General features: G+C 38.5%; 1 protein-coding gene across 1 annotated transcript; it reads right to left on the bottom strand.

Moving 5' to 3' along the window:
- Positions 1-10,180: 10,180 nt before the first annotated feature.
- Positions 10,181-17,656, bottom strand: LOC145991120 (uncharacterized). The gene is made up of 2 exons (XM_083126888.1): positions 17,549-17,656; positions 10,181-15,716 (listed from the first exon to the last, which is right to left on the bottom strand). Exon 2 carries the CDS (start codon positions 15,674-15,676, stop codon positions 10,388-10,390), a length of 5,289 nt encoding a protein of 1,762 aa, XP_082983014.1. The 5' UTR covers positions 15,677-15,716; positions 17,549-17,656; the 3' UTR covers positions 10,181-10,387.
- Between the last annotated feature and the right edge of the window lie 179 nt (positions 17,657-17,835).

Below are 17,835 nucleotides of genomic sequence, written 5' to 3'. Positions count from 1 at the left end.
TGATTGACAGGTCGTAAAACCCTTGTCATTTCTTTCCTCAGACATGTCCTAGGTTTTGCTGTTCGGGTCTTCATTGCCAAAAGCTGATCTTACCATTTCGTGTCAAAATTCCAGACGATAATATAGAGTCCTGCAGCAACAATATGTGGCTTGTAACATACGTAATTGTGAAAGCTTCTCTTCAACGAATAAGTAGACCCAGTCGTCTAGTATTTGACCTCTGGGGCGAGGTAGTTAGCACAGCGCGCTACGGCAGCAGGAGTCCCGGGTTCGAATCCCGAGTAAGACATGGATGTTTAGGTTCTGAATGTGAATGTTAAAAAATATGGAACTGAGTAAATACTTATATATGAGAAAGCAGAGAAAATATGACATCGGACTGCCACGTAGTAAACCCAGGTTCGATTCTCAGTGTGAATGATTTCAAGCAGAAAATTTTCCAACATTATCCTTGCATAAAACCAACTCTGTGAATGTATTTGATCTATTTTTATAAAACTTTCACTGATACACAATATATGCACTAATTTAATCAAACTTGCATATTTTAATTAATATTAGGTCTAAAGCAAAATATGGCCATTTAATACCATGTGGTCCAAAAAGATAATAATTGAGAAAATGGTCAACTTTTTCTATTTATATAGCCTATATTTTTGTTGTTGTAACCCCTATGCAAGGGTAGTATTTTCCTTTACATGACTTGTTTAAAAATTGCGGCCCTGTTTGACTTATGATTTGCGGCATTTTTAACCTTTGGAGACAGTTGCGGTAATTATGATAACTCATCTAAGAAAAATTATAACTTGGGTAAAAAACATTGTTTTCAGCACATTTCAAGATACATTGTATGTTTCGCGTATTTTGTCAACATATTGATTTTGACCAAAATTCAAAGTTTAAGATATTTTTGTTAGGGAAGTTATGTAATATCAGAGTATTTCGGCTGAATTACTGTTATAGCTCTTTGATCGTTTCTTGATTCTCTTTTTCAAAATTTTGAGCCCAGATGTCTCCGATCGGGGAGCTAAAAAAATTGATATTTACAGCGTAAAGATTACTCTATGACAGGTACCTGTGAAACAAAAAATTCCAGATTGATATTTGATGGATAACAAACCTACAACAGGGGAGGGATTGGTCAAAAACAGGCATTTTACATTATTATTTACAAAGAAATGTTTGCTTTTTAATAATCATGTAATTAGAATTACTGTGTTTATTAATTACATCATGCGAATGGCGTAATAAGTCCGTTAGTAGTGTTACGAATTAAATTTTCCTTCTTCTTTATCCCATTAGTTATGAATAGAGCCCCTGAAGTTTAGCAAAATGCCTCTTTTTAACTACTGCATATATTGATAAAATTTTTCCGGATATACGTTTCTCATGTTGTTTCGAATGTTTTAGAAGCCTTTTCATTTTGCCTATTTTGCCAATTTGGGACCCCACAGCCTATTTTTAATTATAATGCCTTTTTTGCCTTTTTCAATGAAATTTGACCTTTTTTTAAAAAAAAATTGTATATAAATTATTTTTCTCCCAAAAAACGTTGTTGGCATTTATTTTTCTTCCGTTTATTATGTGAATAATTTCCGCCTTATTTAAGTAATATTGAACTCATGCATGTTTCAACATTGCTGAAGGAGAAAAGTGTGAGAAAAATGTATTTCATGCTCAGTTAGGATAGTGCCTTTCGGCTAACATTTCCTTGTGCATGATTAACTGCTGAAGTGGACAGGTTGATTTCTAACACAAAGAAAATATTTCTGAAATCTCCCTCTCGAACCCGAAAATTTAAGGAAGTTGCATCTGAGCTTAGTTTACCTCCGCAACCAGTCTTGACCAGATGGGGAACCTGGATATCAGCAGCTATATATTATGCTAACGACCTTGAAGAAATCAGTGAGGTGATAGATGCTCTTCCAGAAAATGAAGCGGCTTCAATTCGTGAAGTGAAAAAACTCCTGTGCTATTCAAGTTTATTTTTGCACATTATGGTGCATTCCCAGAGACAATTACAATTACAAAACTTAAAAAACACCTTGTAGCATCCATGAAAATGTACGAGGAATCTATGCAGCAGATGATGGAAGTGCCAGGAGAAAAGGGGTCAGCTGTTGCGGAAAAGTGCAAGCGGGTAGTGAGTGCAAATGAGGACTTGAAACAATTGAAAACAATTTGTGATATTCTAAAAGGTGAAAATGCTGTTACCGAAATGCGTCCAGCTACATTAGCTTGTTTTATGTATGCTCCAATAACTTCTGTCGAAGTAGAAATATCATTTTCTATTATGAAAAACATTCTCTCTGACAGACTACTATCAATGAATGTTGAGTAATTAAAAAAACACCTTGTAGTTATGTGCAATCAAGACGGAGAAAATTGAAATGCTCTTCCCAATGTAGATTTTAACATGTTGCCAGAAATTATAGATAAAATTAAGCGACTTCCAAATGTGCCTTTTTTCGGTTTATTTTGCCTTTTTTTCATTTTTAGTGCCTATTTTCCACATTATAAATGCCTTTTTGCCTGCCTATTTTAACGAAAATAAATGCCTGAACTTCCGGGCTCTAGTTATGAAGAAGTTCTTCCCGGCTCGACAAATGTCACAAGGTCTTTCAAACTAAAAAATATACTGCCTTATGCCAAATTTAAGTCAGATTACGTGTCAGTAAGCAGTTTTTTACCTGTTTAGACTGCTACTTCAACTGCGACATTTGTCCGAACGGGAAGTTTACGATTCTGTCCTATGTTAACTTATTCTTTATAGAATTACAACAAAATTGGTTGCTTTGTTATTTTATTGTAATTTTGAAAAATCCAATTACATATAAAAAGATGTTTTGTTACTATAATTAACTACTTGTATTTGAAAGAAATTGGTAAAGCCACCTACGTGCATTATGCAGTGTTTTGAAGGCATATTGGTGGGTGGGTGGTGGTGGCTCTTTACATATTCACAGTCTCGCTTATTTATAGAGGCGATGCAAATCGTCTCTATGCTCCCACGTAGTTATATAGTAGAGTCCCTTGTACTTAGATGCACCCCATGCAGTGGGAGAGCCCACTTTCCTCACCCTCTCCTCCGGGAATCGAACGGCAGTCAAGCTCTCCTATCGATGGTCTTTATTCCTCTCAAAAATAATTTTCAAATTAAATTATGACCGATTTTGAATCAGGTGCAACACAAACAACATTGGAGATATTGAATTGGTTGAATCGGTAGAGAAAACCCGATTTGCAGATTGTAAACTTATATTGGCTCCCGAGCGTTCGTGTATATAAATACAACCCCCCACCCCATTTTTTATAATTCTCTAGGCATTGAATTAATAATGGAGGTTAGTATATTGAATCTTTCACCCGAAATTCATTATAAAATTTTAAAATGAATTCTTAATGATTTATTGATTTAGTGTTTTAAGTCCACTTTATGCACAGTAAGGCTAATCGGGACTGAGCCAGGCATGGAACCCGGGATCCCTTGATTACAAGGCGACGACGCTACCACTGCGCCATCGAGGATGCTCAGTTTTTAATGGGGATGTAATTCAAATTATTAATATTACAAAAGCCTCCCCGCTATTTATTCCATCCTGTTTAATGATTACGAAAGATTGTTGTTTCAATTTAGCATGTAGAAGGATTCGAACAGGTGTACCAGCCAGATTAAATCGGCGTTATCTTCCAACGTTTCGAGCACATACAGCAACAACATCTCCTACCTGAAGACGAGAGCAATGTATACGATGGAAGCTAACGTCGATTGACGTCGCCAGGAAAGCTACAACTCTTATGTACAGGGAGGTTGTTTCAGTCGTTCACCGCCAGCGTGACGGCCGTTCGACGGACTCTTCATGCAACAGGTCCCGGCAAATTGCGTTCAGGAAGTCCGTAACAGAAACCGCTTGTTTTCTAATGTTTCCACTTTTCACAATTACAGTTACAATTACAATTGAAATAAGCACGTACCTTGTCGCAAGGATGCTGTGTGTGTGTGTGGAAAAGGTGTCCTCCCAAATACAAATATTTCTGGCACCTTATTTCTGACAGAAAATCTTAGATTAGACATCGTTACTTTATCGTCAGTTGTCAGAAAGGGAAGACAGCATCCCGGCGCATAAAGCAAACCGAAAGCGTAAAATGATATTTAAAAGTAATAATAATGATGATCACTAACCTCCTGTGTTATAAGAGATGTTGAAAATGACCTCCTTTAACAGCAATACAACACGTTTCTTAGGTTCAAGAGATCCTGTCTATCGTAATTCCCTGACCACTTTTCTGCAAGAATTCGTTTTCACGTAATTATCGTACATAAAAACTCTCTGTTCAAGACTATATTTGTTTAACGACATAACTAATGAATGAATAACAATTAACACACAATAAAGCACTGGCCATGAGTAGCACATTACAATAACACAGTATAAGCAACACGTGTACTGATAAACGCAAACAGAAGTGAACATGAACGTACACTGACGTCTGGTAGCCGACAGTGTTGCTAACCATTTTTCGGCAATGACCCTACAGACGTAGTCAAAATGTCCCTACAACTGACCAAATGTCCCTACGCCAAGTAAAGCGACTAAAAAAATTATCACCTCATGAGCATGCAAAACAGAAGATAAAATATACACATTTACTTACCAAATCTTTCTGCTCGGTGCTTCCACAATTAATGAAGGAGCGAATTTACATTTGCCTATCCTAACTTAACCTAACCGTACCTGGAAGCGGCCCCGGCGCCTACCCAGCGTCGAATAACATGGGTACCTGGGGGAAACCCTGGGGGGCAAAGGCGATCAGGGGCGTGATGCTGATCACATCACCCCCACTCACGACCGGATCAAGAAAGTGTGGGGCGTTACCCTCACACCCCCTATACGCCTTCATGGCGTGGTGCTATGCGCAGGGGAACACTTTACCTTTTTTGTACCTGAATGGTTCGTGGGGCTATCCGTCAATGGTTTGTTGGGCTACCCGTTTTTCGAGCCCAAATTTTAACTATGTTTGCCTTGCCTAACCTAACTTAACCTAACCTTACCGAGAATGCTCAGTGGGGCTATTCCTGAATGGTTTTGCGGTAATTGTGATTACGAACCGATAAAAAATATTTTTTTCGTAGCACTTTAACATCATCGAAGACGCCATTTTAGTATCCTGCAATTTTATGATTGATGTAATGTTGCCAAATTTACCTGTAATCAAATCAGTTCGTCTACATCGTGATTGTCGCTGTCACATGTAAGCACGTTCTTTGGGCAATATACTGAAATGAATAAGTTTATTAATTAGCCCTCCTGCACACTCCACCTAACAATCTGTATAACATTAACAACTTTTTTACTGTTCTCTTCCGCTATTCTTACACAATCCATGCTCTCCAAGTATGAAATCAACAGTGTGGCAACGCTGTAGACAGCGTAACTAATTGTAATTTGTTCATATCAACAAATATGGCTACCATACTTGTATACGGAGAATCATTGCGAGAATTGAAATGGTTATTTTACAACTTCTACACGTTAATTAACATTTTTTCCCCCTCACCCCAACATGTTAACTTGAGATAAATCATCACGAATAATTATTTCGTGAGTATAAGACGTAGCATAGAAATTACAGAAAGGTCCGGTATTGTAAATTCTTGCCTTAATGAATAATAGGGGTGTGCGGGACAGAATTTTTTGGGTCGGGACGGGATCGGGACGGTAATTTTTTTAAATCCCGACATTCGGGACTGAAAAATTTGCAATTTCCCGACCAAGTCGGAAAATTTTCGGGACGGGAAATGTTCGAAATTTCCCGAAGCACTGGAAATCTCGAATTTTACAAGTCATTTTCACTTTAAGTGATTGTTTTTGCATTTCTAGAATAAAAACTTACAATTTTCGATAAGTTCCAGAAACTTACAAGGCAGAAAACGTCGAGAATTAACGACTTTTTAAAGTAAAGTATCCCGCACACCCCTAATGAATAACGGTGAGTCGTTTACTGTTGATTATGTTATTTGAAGTCATACATGCTGCTGCTGTGCAGAGATAGATGTTGGTTGGTGATGCTGTATTTCCTGCAGTCTTTAACAATTCTGGTCCCATTTTATTTCCCTTTTTTGTTTTTGTATCACTTAACATTGAAAATATTCTTTCCGTTTCCGCTTTAGAATGTGGCAATGTTAGCACTATTTTCGCGAGAGTGGAAATGTTTTCAAAAAGGAACTTGCCTTGAAAGTTTTTGGTAACCGATAACATGTTCCAAAATTCTGATGGAGATTTGTTAGTTAGTTCTTTTTTCTCCTCTTCGCTAAAGTATCCAGATAAACTAATTCATAAAATGTCATTTACCAAGATTGAAAAAAGTACCTACGTTTTCCCTCATTTGGCAAAATCTGTCCCTACGTTCCTACGCGGGCGAAATTTAGTGAAAAGTCCCTATGCTTAGGGACATGTCCCTACGGTTGGCATCACTGCCGACACGTGCAGTATGAATCGCCCTCTCGCGGCTGACAACTCACCCAACTCCCGATAAGCTGCCGGCGCTGTCGCGACAACTGAGGATAAAGTAGCGATGACTAATCTAAGATTAGATGTCAGAAATAAGGTGTCAGAAATATTTGTATTTGGGAGGACACCTTTTCCAGCATCCTTGCGACAAGGTACGTGCTTATTTCAATTGTAATTGTAACTGTAATTGTGAAAAGTGGAAACATTAGAAAACAAGCTGTTTCTGTTACGGACTTCCTGAACGCAATTTGCCGGGACCTGTTGCATGAAGAGTCCGTCGAACGGCCGTCACGCTGGCGGTGAACGACTGAAATAACCTCCCTTAGAAGGGTGGAAATACAAACGAGTTGGATGAGATAATTGAGGAAATTAATGAATGATACGTCTGATGAGATGGAGGCCAAAAAAAATATATACATAAGAAGATAAAGTGCCTACTGGCAAGAGCTAAATATAATAAGATATTAAATGGAAAATACAAAAATTGATTTAGTAATAATTAGAGGTTATTGTAAGCGTAAAAAATTGATGAATGAAAAATATGTTTTGATATGTTTAATAAGTTATGATTAGGGTGCGGATTTATAGGCAATTTTTTCTATCTATCTATCTATCAATCAATCAATCAATCATATGTTTTGTCACTGCTGTTTACTTACTAATTATTCATACTGTGCTTCAAAAGCTGCTTACTTTTAGGGATATTTGATATCGAAGCAACACGCGACAAGCGACACGTGTCTCTTGGTAACTGGCTCTCAGTAATAAACGCAATCAACCATTCAGCTTGTGTTGTCTGTTGCTTGTGTGTCCCTAGGACTGAGTTCTTTTTCATACCGTCCATCGTGTCGCCCTGGCCTGTTGTTCGCGCATGCACAGTGAATATTTTGCTTTAGACGGTGTGAAATATCTGTGTCGCTTGAGGATTTCACCAATTGAACGCAGGCTTGTGTGACATGTTATTCTACAGATGTGTGAGACGTTGCTGTTGATTGGATTGTTCTCTAGAGGTATGTGTCGCTTGTCACTTCGGTCTGCAGCTACATTGAGAAACGTTGCTGTTGACTGGCTCGTTTCCAAGCGACACGGAACATTCACATCAAGCAACAAGAGCCTATACAGTAAAGCAAAACATGCACGAACAACAAACCGAGTCGACATGGTACACGATATTGAGAGAAAGTCCCAGTCCGAGCGACATGCGACACGAGTAGCTTCTTTCAGTCATGAACAAGCTATGAAGATGTAATTGAATTCATTGTCACTCGCCCTCTTAGGGAGAACTCACACCGAAGCGACAAGCAACATATGTCGCTTGGGAACGAGCCAATCAGCAGCAACGTTTCACACCGTAGCGGCATGACAGGCCGCACATGCCTACGCTCGATTGGTGAAATTCTCAAGCGACACGTGTCGCCGGTCACTTGTCGTTCCGGTGTGTTTTCTCCCTCCATCACGATTAATGTATTCACATAATATCCAAAGTAAAATATTAATGAAACTAGAATTAAAAAAATTGCAAGATGTAGGTTCCATTATTATAACATAACATTACATATAGTATAATTGAATGTGCAGTGAATTATATTTAAAATTTAAATATCTACCTTCAGCATAGTTGTCTTACCTCTTTATGAAATACATCGGTGTTCTCTAAATGTGAATGTATTGCCCAAGCGTGTTCTTTGTATAGACACAAATTGTATTTTTAAAATGCGTTGAAGTTAATGTGACTATAATTGAAATTATATTCAGAGATCGAGACGAAAACGAGAGAGCGTTTACATAACTTGGGACAAGAACAAGATTTAGAGTTTGAAAGAGTACCCGACTGTCTCACTTCCTTTCGCACTTCCAAGGCACTTATCTAGAAATACACCGAACCAATTGTGTCAGGAATAATAATAATAATATGATGTTTAAGTTAAAATTATATTATTATCACATAAATAGGTAAAAAGATCGGATAACAGCAAGTATTCATTATCTAGCTTACCTGTAGTTAAGATCGGCATAATTTGCATAAAAAACAAGTGCCCTGGCAAAGAAATTCATTTCAAATTGATGAAGAATTGAATATTTATTGAATAAAAGAGAATGTTAGATCCGGTTAGCGAAAAGTAAAGTTCCTGATTAATATTTTATGCATATTGTTATAAATAGTAGCGTGCAAGCATAAATCTTTGGTAATTTGTACTGTCCTTCTAAGCCCCCTACTTCCAATCTTTCTTCCAATAAGTTCAAAGAGTGGGTCTCCTCGATGGCGCAGTGGTATCGTCGTTCCCTTGTAATCAAGGAATCCCGGGTTGGATACCCGGTGGATGCAAGTAGTGGTTCGAATCTCACTTTAAGCTGTAAGTCCAGTCCCGATTAGCCTTTCTGTGCAAAAAGTGGACTTAGAAACAACAAATCAATCAATAAGTTCAAAGGAAATTATAACCATCAATTATGTAATAAATGCTACACAAATATATTTTCATTATTTAATTTTTTCACTTGGTAAGTCTTTCTTGGGGGAGGGGTCCGGACCCCTCCCCAAATAAGTCCTTGAGTTTCCTCGATGAAATTAGTAGTAATTATCTCGCCTTGTATTCAAGGGGTCTCACGTTCGATCCCCGGTAGAACTACACAGTGGTCTGGATCTCACTCTATCCTGTAGCCCCAGTCCCGATTACCCTATTTAAGCATGTAATTGACTTAAAACAAATTTAATTTTGCTATAATTTATGTAAGATTCAATTGGGACAGTCTCTGTATTAATGTATTTATTCTTTTGGAAAATAGAAATAAGACAAATGAAACACAATGAAAAAACAGCCGGGTGAAGGAAATCAACTTTGGATTTTCCGAAATGGTCGGAGCACGGTCAAAAGCTGCCCCCAAGGGAAAAGACAATGCCAAGGGTAGAAGAAGAAGTAATCCAAGCCACGCCCACAGTAGTAAAACCTGGTCAGAGTCATCTATCGGCAGACGGCTGAACTTGTAGGACTTGAACATAACCCCGGCAGCCGATGGCCAGCCCCGCTATGGCTCGAATAAAGCCATTCTCAAAGCTGTTTGAAAATGCATATCAATGTTTGCAATGGCGTATTGTCACAATGGGCCTCTCAATTTGAAAAATAAAAAAATCAGTTTACTCAGGAAAGATGCAAGAAAGGCTTGCAAGGTTAAATTTTTACAGTAACTTAGAATCGGGCTCTATACGCCGATCCAAAAACTGAGATATTTGACAGCTAATATCTATTAAAATATGAAAGTGATAAAAAAATTTCGATAATCACTGTTAAGATTCATCCTTTCTGATCAATTCGCCACAAAGCTCATTCAAATGCCTCAAATAGTTTTCGAGTAAAAGTGTTCTGAATGAAGGTCTGTTTTTCCGCTGCCCATGATATGGCCTCTTAAACATACAATTGTGAGGTTCTTACTATACCCCTTAAAAAATGGTGTTGAGCCCCCCCCGAAAGGAATTCCTGGATACGTGCCTGGCGGAGGCCCTTCCATCTCCCACTCTTCCACCACGTTGGGTTTTCTTCTAGAATTTTTCTAGCATTACTACCCATCAGGATACTTTATTACAAGAAAGAAATTGCCAAGATTATCCCACTGTTAATTTGAATCAAGTTATATCCACGGTAGTTTCTTTTGAAATCAAATGCATACAACCCTTCAGCTTAAAATACAAATGTATAATTTTTGTAGATTGTACAAAACAGAAGTATAAACAAGGCATGTATACAACACAAATTCTCTGTTAAATAGAACTCTTTGAAGACGATTCACAACCTATATTCTCAATATGGATTAGATGTTCGCTTCATAGACCGAGGGCGAATTCCATACTGATAGTTATTTTTATTATCCCACCTTTGAATTCATATGTTTTTGACGTTGTCCTCTTTCTCCGATAATAATTCAGATTTCGGTTCATTCTTCTCATGGACTACCGACAACGTCTTCAATACAATCGAATCTGCCTTTCCCTCATCCGTTACAAGTAACTTTTCTTTTGGTCCCTGGGTATTAGATCCCTGCACAGACATTGTAGAGTTGCGGATATCTTTATGTTTCAACAGCAATGTCTTCTCCAGGCTAGTTTCAGCTTCAGTTTCATGTTTCGGCATAATATCTATCTTATCTACTGTCTCGACATCCTTTGTCAGCTTGATGGAGTGCGTCTTTCCAGCCTCCTTTACGTTTACTTTCGATTGAACATCCCTTTCCTCTTTTTGGGGTAATGCTTTGTCAGAATCACTCTGAGCAGTGTCTTGCTTCGACGTCTGGTTCTTGACGACGTGTTTGTGGATAAAATTACCTTGTTTTGGTAATGGAAGTTTGGTGCTTTTGATAGGGGGTTTAGGAGAACCAGTTGTTGGTGAAGATTTTTGAGTCATGTATATTTTAGATTTTGAAGTTGTTGGTTTGACTAAAGTTGCAGATGGCGAGAACTTTTTAGTATCTACGATTGATTCACGATCTCTAGGAATATTTGATGCAAGTTGATATTTCTTGCCGGCGGGTGTTATTTTTTTTCTTGCCTCGTCATTGCTTGTAGCAAATTTAGTTTTACTGGGATCATTTCTACCAGTTTCCTTCGATTTCGCTGATCCTTTTGTAGTGACCAACATGTTGTCCCTGCTAGAGATTCGATTTTTATTGTCCAACACCGAACTGGTGTTTGCAGTGACGTTGTTCTCATTCTTCTTAGAAGTGTTTGTGAACTGGTTGCTGGTTCTACCGGCAGACATACTTCTGTTTTTAGTCTCAAAATTCCTTCCAGTAACTATGGCTGACTTAACTCTCCTGCTGATTATATCTTGAGATGATTGATTAGGATCGTTTATCTTGGGCAGGGATGATTGTGTGTTTGTTTCCTTTTGCCCTCTCGAAGAACTGGTACTGCTTAACCGTGTCGGTTTTTGCATTCGGGGGATGTTTGACTTTTTGGTTTCATTAATATTTGTATCAACGGTCTTCCTCTCTGATCCTTTCTCATTCTGCGCAAGATTATCTTTACTTACTATCGGCGATATATTTGAAAGTATTATGTCTGAAGCTCCTTGATCTGCTGACTCATCATTCGACTTTTGTCTATGTCCGTGAAACTCCTTGCTGAGAACAACACCCACTTTGCTTAAGTGTTTTTCTCCATTGGCGTTTTCCGAAACATTAGGAGGTTTCTTATCTTCCTCGAAAGTTCGAAGCTTCTGTGTCTTGCTTTGTTCCATACACGCCTGTTTCTCTTTTGAAGGTTTTCTAACAGGCAGCTTTGTTCCAAAACCAATGTTCTTATCTCTATCTAGAATACTCTGATTCTGACGACCAGCTTTAATGTAATTATTTGGAATACCAATTCTATTATTGTTGGAAGTAGAGATGGAAAACGTGTTATTACTTGTTTGATTAGACACTCGAACACTGCTTGATGCATTCGAACTACTCGCAGCTTGCTTGTTCAGTCTTGTGGACAAACTAGCTTGTTTTCCGTTTATTGTTGTCGCCGAAACTGTGCTTTGTTTCTTAGCTTGTGGTGGCTTTGACAAGGTAGGGCCTTTCTCTTGCATCATATTTGAAGCTCCAGGAACTGCACTTACCTTTTGTGCAGTTACTTGTTTTATGTTTAAGGGTCTCTTCTTTTTTTCGATTCCCTTTGCTATTTTCGACGGCGAAGTTTTTGCTTTTGGGGTTTCTACTGCTATTTTACTTTCATTACCTTTTTCTGAATTGGGCGTTGAAGTTCTAATTTTAACGAACGAAACCGTTCTTGATGTTGTAGGGGTATTTTTGTCTGTGTTCTTTTCTGACATGAACTTCGAGCTGTTTTCCTTGCCTAACTCATCTGGTTTGTCCCTCTCAGCCTCTTTCCCTTGTTGAGCGTTTGCAGATTTTATTTCTTTAATTATCTTCACTTTTTCCTCCTCGATGTCTTCCTTGCCTAACTCATTTAGTTCGCCACAGCCCCTTGGTTGAGTGTTTGCGAATTTTCTTTCTTTTAAAATTTTAACTTTTTCTCTCTCGATGTCTGCCTTGCCTAACACATTTGTTTTGTCCTTTTCGCCCTCTTCCCTTGATTGAGTGTTTGCAGATTTACTTTCCTCAATCATCTTCACTTTTTTCCTCTCGTTGTCCGCCTTGCCTAACTCAACTGGTTTGTCCATTTCGCCATCTTCTCTTGGTTGAGTGTTTGCAGATATTCTTTCTTTAATTATCGTCACTTTTTCCTCCGCGATGTCACCCTTGCCTAACTCGTCTAGTTTCTTTCTTTTGCTCTCTTCTTCTGGTTGAGTGTTTGCATATTTTCTTTTCTTAATTATCTTCACTTTTTTCACCTCGATGTCTGCTATGTCTAACTCATCTCGTTTGTCCTTTTCGTCCTCTTCCCTTAGTTGAGTGTTTGCAGACTTTCTTTCCTTAATCATCTTCACTTTTTTCTTCTCGATGTCTGCCTTGCCCAACACATTTGGTTTGTTCTTTACGCCCTCTTCCCTTGGTTGAGTCTTTGCAGATTTTCTTTCCTTAATTATCTTCACTTTTTTCACCTCGATGTCCGCCGGCAAATGTTTCTTGCCAATTGCTGGAACAATTTCATTTGAGGAGCTTTTATATGTAGCGAGTATATGTTTACCACACTTAGTCTTCCGCATAATACAAGGAGCTGTCTCATTACTGTTCAAATTACGACTTGACAACACAGGTTGGATGATTTTTCCTATTTTAAGAAATTCTATTCCTTCGGATTTTGTAATTCTAGGGTCAGAAGGATCTAATACCTTAGCATTAGTGACACCTCTTTCAGAATTCACAGGCATCATAGGCGACCTGTACGAGACGTGTTTGGGAGGAGTTGTGATATTTGATAAGATGATGGCCTTTTGCGTTTCTGCCTTCACATCTGATGAAATTTCTCTGTTTTCTGCGATATCACTGCAGTTTGGAGAATTCTGTTCAGACATGGTTTTTATATGTGTAGAACCTGTTTCTTGTGTAATCAAATCGTCAGCCGACATCAGTGGCTCTCGGTTAGTAACTTTATTCTGAGCCACTTCCGTGATTTCTTCAACCTGAAAATTCTCTAAGTAACTATAACATTCGTTCTCTGATAAGACGCCTGTCTCCAATTTCGACGAGACAAGAATACTATTTGTTTCACCTGATGCAGCTTCCGAGCCGATCACAGATGTTTGATTTGGTTCTTTCTTAAGAAACCTCGTATATTCTTCAGAAGGATCTGAGATATCAGCTACATGGCTATCAAATAACTTTATCCTACAATCATTCATAGATATTTTATTTTCACTTCCAGCAGTGTCTGTAGAGAACATGCTATTTGGAATAGCATTTTCAGTATTTACCACGTTCTCCATTGAATTACTGTCAGGTCTTCTCGAATCAATACAAGGCAATGGATATGAATCTTCTATATGTTCTTTCTCGTACGCTTTTTCCACTTGGACGTTTCTGGCTAACATCTCAGTCAGTAATTGTGTGACCTTTAATGACACCTGTGCTTCATATTCAGTACCACGATATACATTTTCTGACTCTTCGTTTTGCGTGTCTGAGGAATAAAGTTCATTGAGAGAAGCATTCCTTCCAGGGCAGTTGTGCAATTTATTGAGAATGGGAGGCAAAATACTGAGAGGAGGTAACATTACAGATGTCTCCTCTTCGTTACGTATATCTCGATCATGTGGTGCTTCAGGCTCGCCTAAGCTATCTGTGGTTACCATGTGTTCGTCTGAATTTGGAATGGTTGGTCCAATACAAGTTCTCAAATTTTCATCGGCTGATGAATCATAAGGTTCATTATTTTCTGAGATTCGACTCAATGAGAATGGGTGTGATAAACTGGATGAACTAGAGACCGCATGTACAGCAATGCTTGGGGAATGCTGAGCTGAAAATGTTTCGTCCAAATTGAGATTACTGTCAGGACCCCCTGTTGTTGCTTTCGGTTGCATAGATATCTGGCAGTTATCGATTTCAGCTATAGTCAAGCCTGTCTGGGGGCCAGAGCCAGGAGGGGTAAATATGGCGGCTATAATACGAGTAGAAGTTTTGGAGTTGATGTTGCTGATTGCCATTCCTCGAGTGAGAAAAAATGCCGGTTTACGTGAGCGTGGTTCGGAATTTTCTTCTACGTTCTCGCATGATAACTGTGATGAGGTTTTTGACAGAGTGTCGGTAGCTGAAGATAGACTCTGAGATGAACGTTCCGATTCATGTAACTCAGCTGCCTTCAAAGGACTCTGGTTGCACTTTGCTTCACGTTGAGGCAAGGGGCGAGAGTCCAAGCGATGCTTCAACGACTGTGGTCTCTGAGAAGCAACGGCAGGTGTTTTTGGAGCTCGTTTCTCTTGGGGCGAGCTTTCAAGAAACGTTTCACTAACTTTCGGTTCCCCCCAACGTAAGCTTTCTCTCGGAGCCGTCGCACAGCTGGTTCTGGGCCTGGAAGCGATTTCGTCTCGCTTATATTCCGAAGGTTTCCAAGCACATGATGTGTCTGAACGAACCGTGGTCCGCAGTGTAGTCGGAATGGCATCGTCCATAGTGGCTGGAAAAGTCCTGAAAGGAGCCATGAACGAATCTCCTGGAGGCCATCCTGGAACACTATTTGGTGTTACACCCCGACACTGATCCAGCAGGCAATCCTCGATGAAATCCATACAGCTAGCTATTACACTAGGATACTCACCGTCGGGGTGTTTAATACGTCTGAGACAAGTAAATGTCCAGTGTAACTGTGCACTGCTGAGAGGTCTGTCCATACGAGACAAGAGAATGCACAAGACAGCTATTGTGTGGTCGAACAGAAGCCAGAAAGGCGGAACTTTAACGTAGGTTGCACTTTCTTTACAAATCTTGATGGGAGAGCTGGTGCGGAACTTGTAGGGCTTCGGGTGATAAAGAGCCATCAGCGGCAATGAGGCTAGCTTCTCTGGAATGCAAGAGTGAACGCATTTACCGCTATTAGGAGAGGAACATAAGGCGGAAACGAAGTCTTCAGCTGGTGGTGGGATCTGTACTGATGATTTTGCAAGGTTCGAGAACGGGTGGTGATGCACCGTTGTCGTAATTGGTTCATTCCAACACTTTCGCCTGTTTGTTTCATCTTTGCCCTCTAAAAGAACTGGAGCTGGTGGGAACCAAATCATCGTCATCATTGGATCATTTAAAAGTGATTACCCGACATATTGGGGAGTTCTGTAATGAAGAATAATATAATAATTATTGTTATATGTAAAGCGAATAATATATCCACAACACATCCTATTCTTTTGGACCTAAATATGCCTTTACATTACCCCAAAAACGATTTTACAATTACAAAAGTTCGGGATAGATCCCTGTATAAATTGTATTCACAAGATAATCAACAGTGTCTGGAAACGTTTCGCAAAAATGGAACTAACTCCCCCCCCTGGCCCAGTATTCCAAAAAGTAGAACGTCAAAGGCAAGAGAAAAAAGGACTGACTACTAAGAAAGGTATACGTAACCCCACCCCCTTTTTAAAAAATCCTGGGCATGCCACTGGCTACAAGATTTGACAACTTAATTTAATCCCCATCTACCGTGTAAACCACGCGAAATGTACTTGACTAATACGAACAAATAAACAGTACATATGTCTCTTGCCTAATAAGCCTTGAGATGTATTGATTGCCGTTAGTTTGACACTAAGTTAAAATAACAAATAAAGTGAACAGATTCCTCTATCAAGAATAAATACCGGAAATATTCAGTGGCGGATCCAGAGATGATATTTGGGTGGACGATTTTCAGGCGAATACCTAACCTAGCAAGAAATTCTATCCTAACTGCATTCTTTTTATGTAGTACACTACATACAAGAACCAAAGTCTAGAGATTAGCGTAGTGCACTGCGAAATTATAGATCATGGTTTTAAATCCGAGATAAGGTGTGAATACTTATTATTTTCTTCAAAATTCATCCATTTTTCGCAATAAACCTGGTAGTCTACGTAGGTTCAAGTGGGAAAATAAAGGAAAAACAATTTATTTCTAGAATCACATCGTCTCTGCTAGGGCTAGAAAGTTTAAAAAGCTAGCATGGCATAACAATTTGGTTGATATAATAGCATTAGGTATCTTTATGTGCACATAAACGCTTCTTCTGGACAGTAGGGAGCTGCGCTGTCGACTATCGCCATCCCGTGGATCTGCATTTGGAAATATTTATTTATTTATTGAGAAAATTCCAGATACAGCACAGGTGGCCATTTTACTCTGAAATTGTCAACAATGAAAACGCAATAATAATAATAATAATAATAATAAGCAAAAATATATTAAAAATTAGTAATTAAAAGTAACAAAATAACACAAAGAGAATAGCAAATTGACCAAAAAAAAAAAAAGCAAAAGATGGCACTATTTGATATTATTTACAAACATTTCTTCTAATAGAAGACCGAAAGGCAAACTCGCAGGAAAATATATCGATTCTTGATGGAAGGTCATTGTATTGTGTGGCAAGTCTGTAAAAAAGGGATATTTTTTGAATTTGTAGTCTAGGTTTCTTTGTATAAAATAATCTTGTGTTGCGAGTTGTGCGCATAGGTACTCGAAAGTGGAATTCCTCAAGGAGTGTGTTGCAGCGGATTTTGCCATTCACAATTTTGTATAAATAACTAAAATCATTCTGCAAACGTCGCTGATAAGCAGTTTGTAAGTTTAGAAAAGACAAGAGATGTGGAGATGAAAAATTGCGTAATAAGGGAACTATAGCTAGGCAGTGACTGTCAAGTTTAGAAGTCATTGTAAAAGTTTAACCTTTCATTGACATATAGAGCAGTGTTCCATTTAACGATAAACAGGTTCTCCTCCAATTTACTACACTATTTGTGAATAAAACGGAGTTACAAGAGTTACACCTAAGAAATCATAATATTTGTCACTTGCACAGAGAAACCCTATACTTAGTAGTTATCAACAGTAGGCCTTCTAATTTAAACAAAAATAATTTTCAGGAACATTCTTTCTAATTGTGCTTGGAAATTACTTGAGTAATTACCTGATTTTGCAAATCATGCAGAGAAAGCTGAAATGTACATAACAGTTTATTGGTGAGGATTGCATATATATATCACTTGAAATTCATGTTGCTCATCTTCCTGCCAAGTCCAAGGTGTAATATACATAAGGTGAATCCCTGAATAGTTTTTCAACGAGCCTGATAGATGACATCACGAGCGGGTCTTTGATTTTATGAAGAATAACAGTATTATAATTTCAACAGTTGAAATGAATTTACCATGTATGTCTTAACTTACGTTAAATTATCCTGTGAAAATATTAATT

The sequence above is a fragment of the Lepisma saccharinum genome, chromosome 8 (assembly GCF_977018435.1).
Source record: "Lepisma saccharinum chromosome 8, izLepSacc3.1, whole genome shotgun sequence".
NCBI classification, from domain to species: domain Eukaryota; kingdom Metazoa; phylum Arthropoda; class Insecta; order Zygentoma; family Lepismatidae; genus Lepisma; species Lepisma saccharinum.
This window is presented reverse-complemented; position numbering and strand designations above follow the sequence as displayed.

Coding starts and splice junctions, on each gene's coding strand:
- LOC145991120 (XM_083126888.1), bottom strand. CDS start 15,676: ATGATGACGATGATTTGGTTCCCACCAGCTCCAGTTCTTTTAGAGGGC.